At 42.6% G+C, this 15,646-nt stretch overlaps 1 protein-coding gene across 1 annotated transcript in view; it reads left to right on the top strand.

The window, feature by feature from the left end:
• The window catches only part of LOC126484867 (uncharacterized), a 245,847-nt gene that overhangs the window by 188,891 nt on the left and 41,310 nt on the right, over positions 1 to 15,646 (top strand). Inside the window, exon 12 of the mRNA XM_050108464.1 lies at positions 12,036 to 12,217. Within this exon, the coding sequence (XP_049964421.1) occupies positions 12,036 to 12,217 (182 nt within the window). The remainder of the gene's footprint in view (positions 1 to 12,035; positions 12,218 to 15,646) is intronic.

Here is a 15,646-nt window from a genome sequence, read left to right as displayed (position 1 = left end):
ATCACAACATTTTATCAAACTTTGACTGCTTAAAATCAATAATCTAGTACTTATATTCTGTCCACTACTTTAAACCATTTTTAAAAGGTTTATTTGACGTTTTTCCCTGTAGTCACTATTGTCCCTCTAGCATTACTGAGATTGACGTCTACTATGTTAACATCCATGAAATTCCTATAGCAGAATTTATGTATTTTCTTTGCCTAAAGAAGTTTTATTAAATTTCAAGATAATACTTTTCATTATAGTTTTATTTTATTATGCATGGTTGTGTCGATACTTACGCAATAAAAGAAGTTTTGTAAACAATGTTCTCCTGTCTATCACGGTAGAGTTATTTGTAAAGAATTTGGATAAAGTGATTTTTGGGTATTGGGCAGTTCACTGAACTGCTCTGAAGAGACTGCAGCAGTTCTGTTGAAACACCGGCGGTTTAGTTGTTTTACAAGACGCGGCCAATACCCAAAATTATTTTATCCAAAATGACACCAACCATGGAAGGCTAAGAACTTATGTTTGTAAAGATGCTACCCAACTTTCACTGCCATATTCTATGATTCTGTTTCTATGTCGCCACTAGCTGTGTAACTTCTTACGTGGTTCGGATTATTGGTCGCTGCTGTCTTGGCGGCCTCTGAATGTTTCATGTGGCCACGACGATGTTACGTCTTTGGTGTGTCTATGTAACATTTTTGTTGTCCTTTCTCTCCAGTCTTTCTTATACTCAAAGACATTCTGCATCCATAACATGGCATGGTCGACAGTTGCTTGCAGCATATCTAATTACATGAAAGCGATACGCCACCGTACGCTATTCCTTCACATATACCCACAACCACCGTCTAATGGGTTTAGGTCGGGGGATCTGGAAGATCACTCATTTTGAAACTGCATGGAGATGAGTGGTTAATGAAGGCTTCTCGAAGCAAATCTTTCACCTGGGAAGATCTATAACATGGAGGTCGTTATAAGGTGCAGTTGTCACTGTACACGCAACAGACCAACAACGTGTCATCTCCTCGAAGAAAAATTGACCGAGAATGGAGGAGATTGTGAAACCACACCAGAGTCACATATGATGAGTGCGGCAGATGTTCCTTAAAACACGTGGCGGAGTAGAACCCCGTATGCGACAGTTCTGTGCATTCACGTTGCCGTTCAAAGTAAAATATACCACATCCTCCAAACAATATTCTCTGGCCACATGTCAGCTATTTTATTGAGTGTCAACAAACGAAGGGTAAAGTCACGGTGTTGTAGCATGTGTTAGGATTTCATGAGTGCACACTCTGTATCTTGCAGGTATACTAATACGAATGCGATACAACTCGAGCACCAGCTGCAGAATTTGAGGCATGTGCTGCACATTCGGCTATAGCTACAGAAATTTCAAGAAATTCCATGGAGAATGAGTTGGCTCCCACTCCCTGCTGCACTACGTAATTCAGCTGTTTCTCAGATATCTTGATCGTATGCTTCAGTTGATTTGTTTACAAGTGGCCTCTTCACAGCTGTTTCTGTCGCCGATATTTCCAAAATGCAGTGCCACTGTTGCGGCCGTTCTGGTAAAACAACTTTACCAGCAGTGCACGGTGTTTCTTCTCAATGGGACTGCGATTCGTACGGAAAATTTCGACCTTCCTAACGCTTTTTACTAGCTTCTCATCAACAGGTATCGCCAAGCGTCGAACAGCATACTGACGTCATAACAGTAAACATTTCACATTCTGACTGCTTCAGCGCCACATTTCACCTGGTAACAGAAAGTGGAACGTTTTGTTTCAAGCATACTCTGAGAGAACACCGATTAATTAACATACCTGGGATAATTAACCGTCCTGCGATGTGCACAGCACGCGCTGCGTCCTCGGAACAACGTCAGTTTAATTATAACTACTCTGTATACCCAATATCATAATAATTTGCCAGCTGAGGAATGGACAAGACATGGGAAAATGTCAAGTGTGCGATTTAACAGTTCGGAATTCACTTCCGGTATGTATGTTCTTAATTTTTTTAGTGCCGTTGCTATTTTGTACTGGAGATTTAGGTTCTACATGCATTACTATATACAGCAGCGTCTGTTGAAAACTTCCACACTTCGACCAACTTTGATGTCGTGTTCCAGTATAATAAAATTAAAGTGAACTGATGGGGTAAACTATAATTTTTAAGCTGTTTTTAGTTGCTGATGGTCACAAGCGCCACCTTTGTTTGGCCTGTCATGTGGTCAGCCGTGGCCATGTGGAGGGACACCATATGCAGAACTTTCTGGAATGGTGAAGAGAAAAATTAAAAAAAAAAATTGTCATAACGGAATAATGATCCAGTCTGATCACATAAAACGCAGCCCTACTAGATGAAGTAAAACACCCAGCTGAACAATTATCTCTGTTGGTGTAAGGCGACAAGGTGTAATAACGTAGGAAGACGATCCCATAAATATCCTATTTGCGAGTTCACAAGAAAATAGGCGTATTCCATGTAAAACACTGCTGCATGCATTCTCTGTGTGTTAAAAGAAATGTTCAAATGTGTGCGAAATCTTATGGGACTTAACTGCTAAAGTCATCTCATCAGTCCCTAAGCTTACACATTACTTAACCTAAATTATTCTAAGGACAAGAATACACACCCATGCCGGAGGGAAGAATCGAACCTCCGCCAGGACCAGTCGCCCAAACCGTGACTGCAACGCCTTAGACCGCTCGGCCTGTGTGAGCACCATCTCCCATAAAATAAACGTGCAAAGTATATAGTAACATTTGTTGCATGTGGTATGCTGAACTGACTCATACGCAGTACACGCAAAATTGTCAGGAGTTTATGAGGTGATCAGTGAAGAGAAGACAGTCGGCAAAGGCAGTAACACTTCTTAGCTTCATCTCGATATCCCTCGTGATTTTTACCTGGCTGGCTCGCTGAAGGTTTCATTGAACTCAGATCATCCCAACGCAGTAGAAGATCTACAGTAGATAAATGAAAACACTGTCGGTGTCATCCTTCAGGCAGAGATCCTACGCTTGCCTCACTGTTTGATAAATCGCCAACAGAGCTGCATCGATTCGACTGTGGCCACTTCTGTAAAGAGCATGTCTCCTGTTTGCTCTGTAGGGTATTGTGTGAGGCTTGTAAACCTTTTCCCGAGGTAGTCTGTTATGGCTACCTTCCGAGTCTTTGCCATCGCTGTAATATTAACATGCTCTGTGTAGAGTAAGAGTATAGGATTATAAGCACACACTTTCCTTTTTATCAACGACGTCATTATCACCTTGGAGAAACCAAATCTCTTTGTTCCTGGGGGCATTCGTGGTAGGTAGCGTCATGTGAGATGTCTGACTTGAAGGAGAAGCGTTTCAGAGATTCACTAACGAGCTATCAAACAGCTCTCATGGCAATGGCCTTTCTGCGAGCTGCATAAGGACGGTAGCTAGCTTAACGGCAGCAACAAGAAACAAACAAAATGCGGCAGAGATATAGTTAGCAAATACAGACTTTCTTTCTGATCATTTCTGTATTTCGACCAGCGAAATTGCTTATCGTGACATTTCACAAAAGCCGGCCGAAGTGGCCGAGCGGTTCTAGGCGCTACAGTCTGGAACCGCGCGACCGCTACGGTAGCAGGTTCGAATCCTGCCTCGGGCATGGATGTGTGTGATGTCCTTAGGTTAGTTAGGTTTAAGTAGTTCTAAGTTCTAGGGGACTGATGACCTCAGATGTTCAGTCCCATCGTGCTCAGAGCAATTTGAACCAATTTCAAAAGACAGAAATTGTTTTCGATCTCTGCATGCTATTAGTTTACAACACGGATCTTACCAAAGCCGCTGTATATTAGCTAAGAGGATGTATTCGACTTCGGAAGGCCTGTGGCTTTAATTCCGTCCGCCCATGCAGCATTAGGATTTCCGTTATTTTCCTAAACCACCGGGAGAAAATGCCGAGATGGTTCTTTCGAAAATGATTCAGCCTCTTTCCCTTTCCCAGTCTTACCTAATGCTAGCTTGTGCTACGTCTTTCATTACCTAGTCCTCCAAAAGACGTTAATAACGAACCGTTCTTTCCCGACCGATATTCAAAACTGAGAACGGTCTGATGGAGCCACACCTTAAAAATATTTAGGGAAGACTGCTGTACTCATCTCAAATTTTAACTATCCGAAAAAAATTGCCACCCTGCCTCATGTTAATCAGTCTGTAGCAAGAAGTCTATGAAAGCAAGGAGAAATTTGGAAAAGTAATTACGGTTCACAGAGACGTAATAATGACTTAGACATTGACTGATTAAATTCTAATTTTATCGGTTACGGAAAAATGGCTAAGAAGATGAGCTGAACAAAATGTACAGACGAGACATAACGTAGACAACAGTAAAGGAAGGGCGAATGAGTCAATTTGAGTTACATGTGCTGATACTAAGGGAATTCGATAAGGAAACGACTCACTGAAAGTAACTGATGAATTCTGTAACTTTGCCAGAAAAATAACTGATGATGGCTAGGATGACATAAAACTCAGATTGGTAACATCTGGAAATCTGTTCGTGAAAAAATAGCAATATCGAATATAAAAAGTTCTAATATACTTTCAAAAACTCAATGTTTGCCGTGTACCATTATAAACAAGTGAAACGTTGATGGTAATCAGAACGGACAAGAGGAGAATGGAAACTTTAAATACATCTTGTCGCAGAAAAATGATGAGGTTTAATTGGGTAGATAGAGTAACTAATAAACTAGTACTGAATCGAATTGACGAGGAAAGAGGTTTGTGCCACAATTTGACTAAAAGACTGACAATACATTGAACCTTTAGGGTGCGTCACATCGATTTATTCAATATGATAATTGAGGCACACTTGGGGGTTAAAATTGAGGAGTTAGATGACAGTCTGAGCTCAATAATCAGGTATACATTGATGTCAGTTGCAGTAGCTACGTAAAGGTGATGAAACTGGCATAGTGTGAACTTACGCTCAGAGCTGCATCTTCGTTCTGAGCAGTAACAACCAAAGTGGCAGTGTTTAGCTTCTGTAAGAGGTCATGCATAAGAGATAATAATTCTACAGTTGTTAAGCCCTTTTACTGATGACATTTTCCTTGGGATTTGTGATTTTAGTTCACAGTGGTTCCCTGCAGGCGTAACTGAACAATCGTAGCAAGATACATTCAGATGCGGTGCATTGTTTTTGGAATTCGAGCGAAATAGTCCGCTTCTGCTTGTTGTCTTACGCTAGCGTTACCATCCCACGATTGAAGACTAGTGCACTTCTTCTTCAGTAGCGAATGTCAAAATACCACCACGCCTTTCTCTCTCTCACTTAAACCGTCGTCGCTTTTAATAATCTCTGTGGTCTTTCTCGCCAGTCCCAGTACCCGGCACTGAGCGATAGGACGTGGTTCCAACTCAAAGTGGATCCTATGGTTTCCTCAAAGCTAAGTATGTTCCTCTGAGATAGTCTATTTCTACCCTTCGACGCCTTTATGCTCCCATTTTCGTTTCTCTACCATTCACTTGGTAGTGCTGACGTACACATTTCTACAGATAAAACTATTCCGTTCACTGATGGGTTTCCCAGCAATTGGTAGCCATCGTTGTCTAGTTTTTATCATCCCTGTTCTTTTCTTTGTAGATTTGTTAATCACACTGATACACAGTTATTTCAAGATATTTCTTATATGGTCAATGACACCTTTCTTTAAGCATGAAAATATCTCTGATTATAAGCTGACTGTGTGCTCTAATCACTTCTCCATGAGCGTCGTAATGCCATTCGTATGTCTAGCTACGAACAGACAATGATCTGATGTGGTTTTAAATTTCTTCTCCAAAGAACTCTGGACGAGTTAGTGAAACGGATAGGTAAAGTGCACTGGAGCACTCTTTGCAGTCAGTAAGCTACAGACCCAATTTGACAAAAGCCACGTCCTGGAAATACAAAGTAGCACTACATTTTGCCTAAAGGGGAACGAGCTATGTTGAATGCTATCTGGATTCTTGGGCAGAAAAAGAAATGCAACAGTTTTCCACCGTGGGATGATAGCTGTAGGGCACTGCAGTAACCGGAAACAGCCATATACTCTTAAATTCCAAAAATAAGTGACATCCCAGTCTGGTGAGGATGTACCTCACTACGAAGTTCTAGTGAAGTCAGCCACATTTGATAATATTGAAACGAAGCCACAACCTGCCACTGACTCAAGCCCCTTCTCTCTGCTGACGTCATTCGCAGGGGAAGACGAAACTTTGGGCTTAACTTGAACAAAACTAACCGGTCTTGATATTTTAATAACAGTAACATTGCTGGCAATGAAAGCTTACATTTTTCGATTACCAGGCGAGTGGAAAATGACAGCAATAACTTTGTGTATGAAACTCGATACGCAGAGTTTTGTAGGAACACAGCCGCCTTGTACTGATGAATAGAACTATCATGACCACGTGCTTAATACCGTTCCTCCGCCTTTAGAACCCAATGCAGCAGCGCAGCAATTATCCATGGCAGGGACACGATGATTCCCTAACAGGTTTCCGGAGGTACCCAACATCAGATATCGGCACACAGGTTATGCAATTCCCGTTAATTACGAGCTGTTAATTTAAGAAAGCGGAGCTGGCGATCGGTATAATTTCCAGATGTGCTCCATCAGGCCAAGTCGGTGGCTACGACTTCAAAGTTTTTTTTTTTTCAATTTTATGCTCCTCGAATCATTTTAGCACTCCTGTTGATTTGTGGCGCAGACATTTGTCGTAGTGGAAGAGGTCATCGCCATCGGAGAAGATGTGAGTTATGAAGGGTGCAGATGGTTTGCAGTAATGTTCAGTAGTCCACAGGTATCATGATGCCGTCGATTAGTACCACTGGTTCCCTGGAAGCCCAGTTGAATGTCCGCGTAACAAAATACCGCCCCCACCGACGTGGGTCTGTGGCGCGGTGCATGTTTTCAACAGTCATTCTTGTGGATGGTGACATGGTGTATTAAAGAACACTACTCATTCGACCAAGCGCACGTTGTATTGTTCCACGGCCCTATCTGAATGAGCCATGCTCGATGCGTCTGTAACTAATAGTGCTGTTGGGTTAACAGTAAAGGTAATTTCCGTGTGTTGGGGAAGCGCTTCTCCAACAACGTGAGCTAATCTATGTGTTTAGAAACACATGTCCCTGAACCAACAGACCTAACCGAGAACGGATTCTGTACAGCGTTCCAAAGTGGTCAAGCTTCCGAACTCCACGTCATGAGATGAGGCGTCTCTGTTGCCTACTTGTGGAATCGCTGCTTCTCAACCACTTTCCTTGTACTTTCGCGAGAGAACCATTAGAACACAGGACCAGCTTCGAAATTTCTTTGCTTCTCATAGCCAGGCGCCAGGTCGCAACAATCTGCAATCTGTCGTTGTCGCTTACGTCAGTTGATTTCCCCAGTTTCGGACCATATCGTCGCAAGAATGATTCTACATTGGTGTCTTGGTGTCTCCCATTCTTTCTCGAGCGCTTATTTTCTTTCATAGTTTTTTTTTTTGGGGGGGGGGGGCAGTCTTCTCACTGGTTTGATGTGGCCCGACACGAATTCCTCTCCTGTGCTAACCTCTTCATCTCAGATTAGCTCTTGCAACCTACATTCTCAATTATATGATGGATATATTCCAATCTCTGTCTCCCTCTACAGTTTTTGGCCTCTAAAGCTCCCTCTAGTACCACGGAAGTCATTCCCTTATGTCTTAACAGATGTCCTATCATCCTGTCCCTTCTGGTTATCAGTGTTTGCCATATTCAATTCCTCTCCGATTCTGCGCAGTACCTCCTCATTCCTTACCTTATCAGTCCACCTAATTTTCAACATTCGTCTGTAGCACCATATCTCAAATGCCTCGATTCTCTTCTGTTTCAGTTTTCCCACAGTCCATGTTTCACTACCATGCAATGCTGCACTCCACACGCACATTCGCAGAAACTTCTTCCTCGAATTAAGGCCGATATTTGATATTAGTAGACTTGTCTTGGCCATAACTAGTCTGCTTTTGATGTCCTTCTTGCTCCGTCAGTTATTGGTTATTTTACTGCCTAGGTAGCTGAATTCCTTAACTTCGCCTACTACGTGACCATCAATCCTCATGTTAAGTTTCTCGCTGTTCTCGTTACTACTACTTCTCATTACCTCCGGCTTCCTTCGATTTACACTCAGTCCGTATTCTGTACTCATTAGACTGTTCATTCCGTTCTGCAGATCATGTAATTCTCCTTCACTTTCACTCGGGATAGCAATGTCATCAGCAAATCGTAACATTGATATACTTCACCTTGAATTTTAATTCCACTACTGAGCTTTTATTTCCATCATTGCTTCCTCGATGTACAGATTGAACAGTAGGGATGAAAGGCTACAGCCTTGTCTTAGATACATTTTAATACGAGCTCTTCCTTCTTGGTCGTCCACTCCTATTATTCCCTCTTGGCTGTTGTACATATTGTACATCACCCGTCTCTCACAATAGATTACCCCCATTTTTCCAGATTTTCGAACATGTAGCTCTATTTTACATTGTCGAACGCTTTTTGCAGGTCGACAAATCCTATGAACGTGGCTTGATTTTTCTTTAGTCTTGCTTCCATTATTAACCGCAACATCAGAATTGCCTCCCTCGTGTGCTTACCGTTCCTAAAGCCTAACTGATCGTCGTCTAGAGTATCCTCAATTTTCTTTTCCATTCTTCTGTATATTATTCTTGTAAGCAACTTGGATGCACGAGCTGTTAAGCTGATTGTGCGATAATTCTCCCACTTGACAGCTCTTGCCGTCTTCGGAATTGTTTGGATGATGATACAGGTCCCCTATCACTTCTAAATCGACTCCTGTTTCTTCTTCTTTCACATCAGACAAATCTTCCACCTCATAGAAGCTTTCAGAGTATTCTTCCCACGTATCTCCTCTCTCCTCTGCATATAGCAGTGGAATTTCCGTTAATGTTATCACCCATGCTTTTAATGTCACCGAAGGTCGTTTTCACTTTCCTGTATGCCGAGTCTGTCCTTCCGACAATCATTTCTTTTTCGATGTCTTCACATTTTTCCTGCAGCCATTTCGTCTAAGCTTCCGTGCACTTCCTACTTATTTCAATCCTCAGTGACTCGTATTTCTGTATTCCTCAATTTCCAGGAACATTTTTGTACTTCCTTCTTTCATCGATCATTTGAAGTATTTCTTGTTACCCATGGTTTCTCCGCAGGTACCTTCTTTGTACCTATATTTTCCTTCCCATCTTCTGTGATGCCCTTTTTTAGAGATGTACATTCCTCTTTAACTGTACTGCCTACTGAGCTATTCCATATTGTTGTATCTATAGCCTCAGATACCTTCCAGCGTATCTCGTCATTCCCTAGTACTTCCGTATCCCACTTCTTTGCGAATTGGTTCTTTCTGATTAATGTCTTAAAATTCAGCCTTCTCTTCATCATTTCTTCATTGTGATCTGAGTCTATATCTGGTCGTAGGTACATCTTACAATCCAGTATCTGATTTCGAAAACTCTGTCTGACCATGATGTAATCTAATTGAAATCTTCTCGTATCACCTGGCTGTTTCCAAGTATACCTCCTCGTCTTGTGATTCTTGAACAGAGTATTCGCTGTTACTAGCTGAAAGTTGTTACAGAACTCAATTAGTCTTTCTCCTCTCTCATTCCTCGTCTCAAGCCCTTATTCTCATATAACCTTTTCTTCTGCTGCTTCCCCTACAACTGCAGTTCAGTCCCCCTTTATACAGGGTGTTACAAAAAGGTATGGCCAAACTTTCAGGAAACATTCCTCACACACAAATAAAGAAAAGATGTTATGTTGACATGTGTCCGGAAACTCTTAATTTCCAATGTTAGAGCTCAATGGAGCACGTTATCAAGATTTCATACGAGATACTCTACCTGTGCTGCTAGATTATGTGCCTTTACAAGTACGCCGCAGCATGTGGTTCAAGCACGATGGAGCTCCTGCACATTTCAGCCGAAGTGTTCGTGCGCTTCTCAACAACATATTCGGTGACCGATGGATTGGTAGAGGCGGACCAATTCTATGGCCTCCACGCTCTCCTGACCTCAACCCTCTTGACTTTCATTAATGGGGGCATTTGAAAGCTCTTGTCTACGCAACCCCGCTACCAAATGTAGAGACTCTTCGTGCTCGTACTGTGGACGGCTGTGATACAATACGCCATTCTCCAGGGCTGCATCAGCGCATCAGGGATTCCATGCGACGGAGGGTGGATGCGTGTATCCTCGCTAACTGAGGACATTTTGAACATTTGCTGTAACAAAGTGTTTGAAGTCACGCTGGTACGTTCTGTTGCTGTGTGTTTCCATTCCATGATTAATGTGATTTGAAGAGAAGTAATAATATGAGCTCTAACATGGAAGGTAAGCGTTTCCGGACACATGTTCACATAACATATTTTCTCTCTTTGTGTGTGAGGAATGTTTCCTGAAAGTTTGGCCGTACCTTTTTGTAACACCCTGTATACTGTATTACTCTCTCAATATGCTCATACACTTTCCCTATCTCTTCATCTTCAGTTTGCGACGTCGGCATGTATACCTGAACTATCGTTATCGGTGTTGGTTTGCTATCGATTGTGTTAAGAAAAAAATCTGTCACTGAACTGTTCACAGTAACACACTCTCTACTCTACCTTCCTATTCATGACGAATCCTACTCCCGTTATGCCATTTTCTGCTGCTGTTGACATTACCCTAGATACATCTGACCAGAAATCCTTGTCTTCTTTCCACTTGACTTCACTGACCCCTACTACACCTAGATAGAGCCTTTGAATTTCTCTTTTCTGATTTTCTAGTTTCCGTACCACTTTCAGGCTCCTGACATTCCACGCCCCGACTCACAGAGCGTTCAATAATCAATAACAATCTCCGTTGTATAGGTTTATTTCGAAGCAACCATGCAAGCAATGTTATCCTTTCGTTGAGTATTCAATCTTTTTCTCATGATAACCTCCCCTTTGGCAGTCCTCTCCCGGAGATCCGAATGGGGGACTACACCGGAATCTTTTGCCAATGGAGAGATCATCATGACACTTCTTGAATTACACGCCACATGTCCTGTGGATACACATTACGTGTCTTTAATGCAGTGGTTTACATTGCCTTCTGCATCCTCATGCCGTTGATCATTGCTTATTCTTCTGCCTTTAGGGGGTGTTTCCCACACCTAGGACAAGAGAGTGCCCTGAACATCTGTCCGCTCCTCCGCCCTCTTTGACATGGCCATAGGCAGAATGAGGTTGATTTATTATGCCGGAAGTCTTCGGCCACCAATGCTGATTATCAAAATTAACGCAGCGGCATGATTTAAACCCGGGACGGAAGACGTTATGAATCAAACTCGCTACCGCTACACCACGCTTGCGTCTTCTGTAAGCGGTCATACTTGTTAGGTTGTCAAAGTGTAATCTTTTATTACTTTCGTTCGTGACAGGATGCAAGGATGCCATTCCTGAGGCAGCAGTCTTAAGGGAAGGAAGTCGCGTGCGCCGTCTGACTGTAAAACGTGCGTATTTCGTTCTGTGTGTGATGGTATTTTAACTGTTCGTGTATTGTGCTGTGCTAGGCGGAATTTCGGGAGCAGCCAAGCATTTTTCTAAACGAGTGTTGGAAACTGCCTAAAAACCAGTCGCAGACCGGTGTATTACGCCACAGACGTTATTCCGTCGCACGGATTCGATCAGTATATGACTCACCTTCCTATTCCTCAAGACCGAGCCCTGCACGTTACGCTATATTTTGAAAACAGTTGAACTGAATTTCTTAGTGTCCTGAAATACAATGACTGACAACGTCTTGCAAATATTGATACCTAGAGCAGGTATCCCTCCTTTCGTCTGCTCCGCTTGCATACTATTCTTATCGCCTCATGTGTTAGCAACGCTATGCGGCATTCAGTGGCGCGGTGCGCAGTGGACAGATTCTGCTTACTGCTCGCGCTAGAGTACAATCTCTGATGTCCTTCTACAAATGCCTGCTTGATGTGTGCAGAGCACGTGGAAGGCACGCTGCAGCCGGACTCGCTGTGCGACGTGGCGTACTACGGGCTGAGCAGCAGCCGGGAGGGCGCCGTCACCAACCCGGGCAGCCAGCAGATCTTCTGGAACATCGAGGGTGCCCTCCGCTGCTCCCAGAGGTTCGTGCCGGCCGCCAACCAGAGCGTCACACTCACGGTGAGTCGAATTCCTGGTCTATATTACTCAACAAGTACGCAGTGTTCCTAAGCATTTGTAACAAAAGTCACAGCCTGAATGCATCACACCAGTGTATCAGTCATGCGACAACCATGATTTAGTTCTTCTTGTAAGTAGCCTGGTTCACAAATATTATTGGCCCTATCCACTAGTGTTTTTTTATGACCCCCTCTTTTGCCTAGGGTGGTGGTTTGAGTTCTTATGCAGGTAGCGATCAGTATGTGTACCTTTCCTGTAGACCTTATGGCCTAAGGTCCCATCCGCCCGCTTGATTACTGATACATCCAAAAAGTTAAGTGGTCCGTTCTTCTCTTTTCCCATAGTAAATTTGAACCTTGGGTTGATGCTGTTTAAGTGCACCAGGAAAAACACTAGTGGATAGGGCCAATAATATTTGTGAACCAGGCTACTTACAAGAAGAACTAAATCATTTACGAATGGCTTTTGCGAAAAATGGTTATACGAAAAACGAGATTAACCGAGCACTTCACCCAAGTAGAAAAATGCCTAAAAATAGGAGACAGCAACAACCATCAGCTGGAAAAGTATTTCTTACGTTCATCCATAACATCACTGATCGCATTGGAAAAGTAATAGCCAAGTTTCAGGTGGAGACTATTTTCAGACCTACTAAGAAAATTAGTGAATGCCTAAGATCAACAAAAGATGCTCGTCACCCCCAAGCCACCCCAGGGGTATATAAAATTCCGTGTAGTTGTGGCAGGGTTTACATAGGAACTACAAAAAGAAGCATCAATACACGGTTGACGGAGCACAAAAGAAACTGTCGCTTGGGACATATCGACAAATCGGTAGTAGCGGAACATGTTTTTAAGGATGGAGATCACGAAATAAACTATTATACACGTATGTATAGAGAGGCAATTGAGATCCACAAACATCAATACAATTTTAATCGTAAAGAAGAAGGATTAAAATTGAACAATATATGGCGGTCGACGTTGCATCAATCACGTGACAATCGATTGGCTGCAATCGAGGGAACAGACGATAGCCAGAGATAGCCACACATCGACGCCACGTGACGTGTGGCTTTTCTACATATTACGTATGATGATGATTTCAGTATAAGTTTTTACTTGCAGTGGAGTGAGTACAATTAAAACTGTGGGCCTGCCCGAGATTCTAACTCGGGACCTTCGCCTTCTGCTGGAAGTTCCCTACAGACCGAACTATGCAAGGATGACTCACAATCTCTCCTCAATGCTTCTGTTCCTCCAGTACATCATCTACAACCCCCCAAACTTCTCAGCAGATCTCCTGCATACCTAGAGAGACTGGCGTTCCTGGAATGTAGAGGATGAGGTTCTGGCGAAAGTGAAGCTCAGTCGATTGACAAATTTTCCTAGAAAATCAAATGTTCCGTTTTCTAATATCGGTCTGGCACACAATTTAAATCCATCAGGCTGTTTCGCTATCGTGAGTTAACCACTTAGCTGTTGATCAATTTAAGTTTATTTAAAGTTTACTCGTTGTTTACATGGTTTTAAATCTTTAGCAGTGATGCCAACTTCGAACCCGGCCGGTATCAAATGAGTTTAACATTTAAAAACCTGTAGCTAAGTAATTGTGTGGACCTCAACATAAGATGCATCCTTCCTATAGCGCGACATGTTACTGTCGGCATATTTTCCAGTGGCATAGTAACAACAAGAGTGAAGATCATTGGTACATTCAGCCATATCTGTAGCATGGGTCGTCCGTTAAGATCATCATGGAGAATGCCACACTACGTACAGATTTCCAACAGGTACTACTGAACAGCGATAAAAATACCAATGGTGACTGTTACGTAATTTTATGATACCGTTAAATCCAAATAGCCAAAACATACATAGGGGGATAAATATTTTGTTCATTGTCTTTGATTCAATGTCTACGCGTTGTTGGGGCCACATTCATAGTAACCCCTTTCCTTGCTTTCATTCTAGTAAGCACTCAACTTTCTTTCAACTAGTTATAAACACTCAGTACTAGCTGAGTCAAGACTGATACCTCACTAAACGCGTGAGTGGTATTTCATTTATGGCGCCAGAAATAAATTAAGAAATATATTGAAAAGTGTACGAAGTTGACACGGCTTAAGCTTTTCTTCGAACAAAACGCTATCGACCAACTATGAATCGTGTGTCACAAAAATAACGATTGACACCTACGTCTAAGGTCTCTTTTTAAATTTTTTGCCTTGTTCAAGCAGCATTTCCTAGAGTGTTGGTCGTATTATGCCGACACCGGGTGTGAAATATGTTTTCCGACAACCATCTACCGTTAGGGTCATTTTAGAGCCTGTAAAGCATTATCTTAGTTTGCGTATGGCAATTGTTTTCGGTATCCTTAACAGCTGTTGCAGGACGCACTTAAGTCAGACCATCAGCCATCTACATCTGCATATATACTCGCTAGTCACCAGCAGTGTGTGGCAGAGGGTACTGTTTGCTCCCAAGTCATATTTCTCACCCCCCCCCCCCCCCCTCCCGGTCCACTTCCGGATCGTGCGAGGGAAAAACGACTGTCTGAACGCCTCAGTACGATCTCTAATTTACCTTATCTTTGAATTGTGATCATTGCGAGATGTGAAAGTTGGTGGGAATTTAGTGAGCAGCCCCTTCCGTTTAGCGCGTCGTCTACCTGCAAGTGTGTCCCACATCAAGCTTTCTGTGAGATTTGTGGCGCTCTCGTGATGGCTAAGTGTACCAGTCACGAATCTTGCCGCTCTTCTTTCGACTTTCTCAATCTCTTGAATCAGACCCAACTAGCCAGGGCCCCATACAGACGAACAATACTCCAAGACTGGACGAACTGAAGCACTGTTAGCGATTTCCTTTGTTGAAGGACTGCATCGCTTCAGTATTCTACCAATATAATGCAATCTAGATTTGGTCTTACACGTTACTTGCTTAATCTGATCAGGACAATGCAGGACTAATGTATCGAGCATAAGCGTCACATACGCTTCCGAAAGTCGAGCGTATCTGCCGATGCTTTCCTTTTAACCACATGTAAGGCAACAGTTTCTTCTGAAGAAGGCGCCCCTAGCTGGCGTTTAAAACTAGTTACAGAATTTTAAATTCTGTTAGCAATCGGTTGACTTGAAGTTTTTTCACATTGATTTTATCAGTCAATGGTAGGCCGAATAACTGCTTGTATAACGGCCAGAGATGGACCAATACGTCATTGTCTTGCTCAATTTGTGAAACTCTTACTCCTGAATAAATTACCAAATTTTTCTGGAATTGTAATAAATTGTTTGTTAGCACATGTACAGTAGCCATACCGATTGTGACAATTCCTACGTGGTCTTAGAGTGTATTTGAAGCAATTCATGTTACCACCATAATTTGCTTGTAGTTAATAATGCTCCTGTTCTCAACAGAACGGATGGTCTGA

This window comes from Schistocerca serialis, chromosome 6, assembly GCF_023864345.2.
Source record: "Schistocerca serialis cubense isolate TAMUIC-IGC-003099 chromosome 6, iqSchSeri2.2, whole genome shotgun sequence".
NCBI classification, from domain to species: domain Eukaryota; kingdom Metazoa; phylum Arthropoda; class Insecta; order Orthoptera; family Acrididae; genus Schistocerca; species Schistocerca serialis.
Note: the sequence above shows the minus strand (reverse complement) of the source record. Positions and strands in the feature narration are given on the sequence as shown.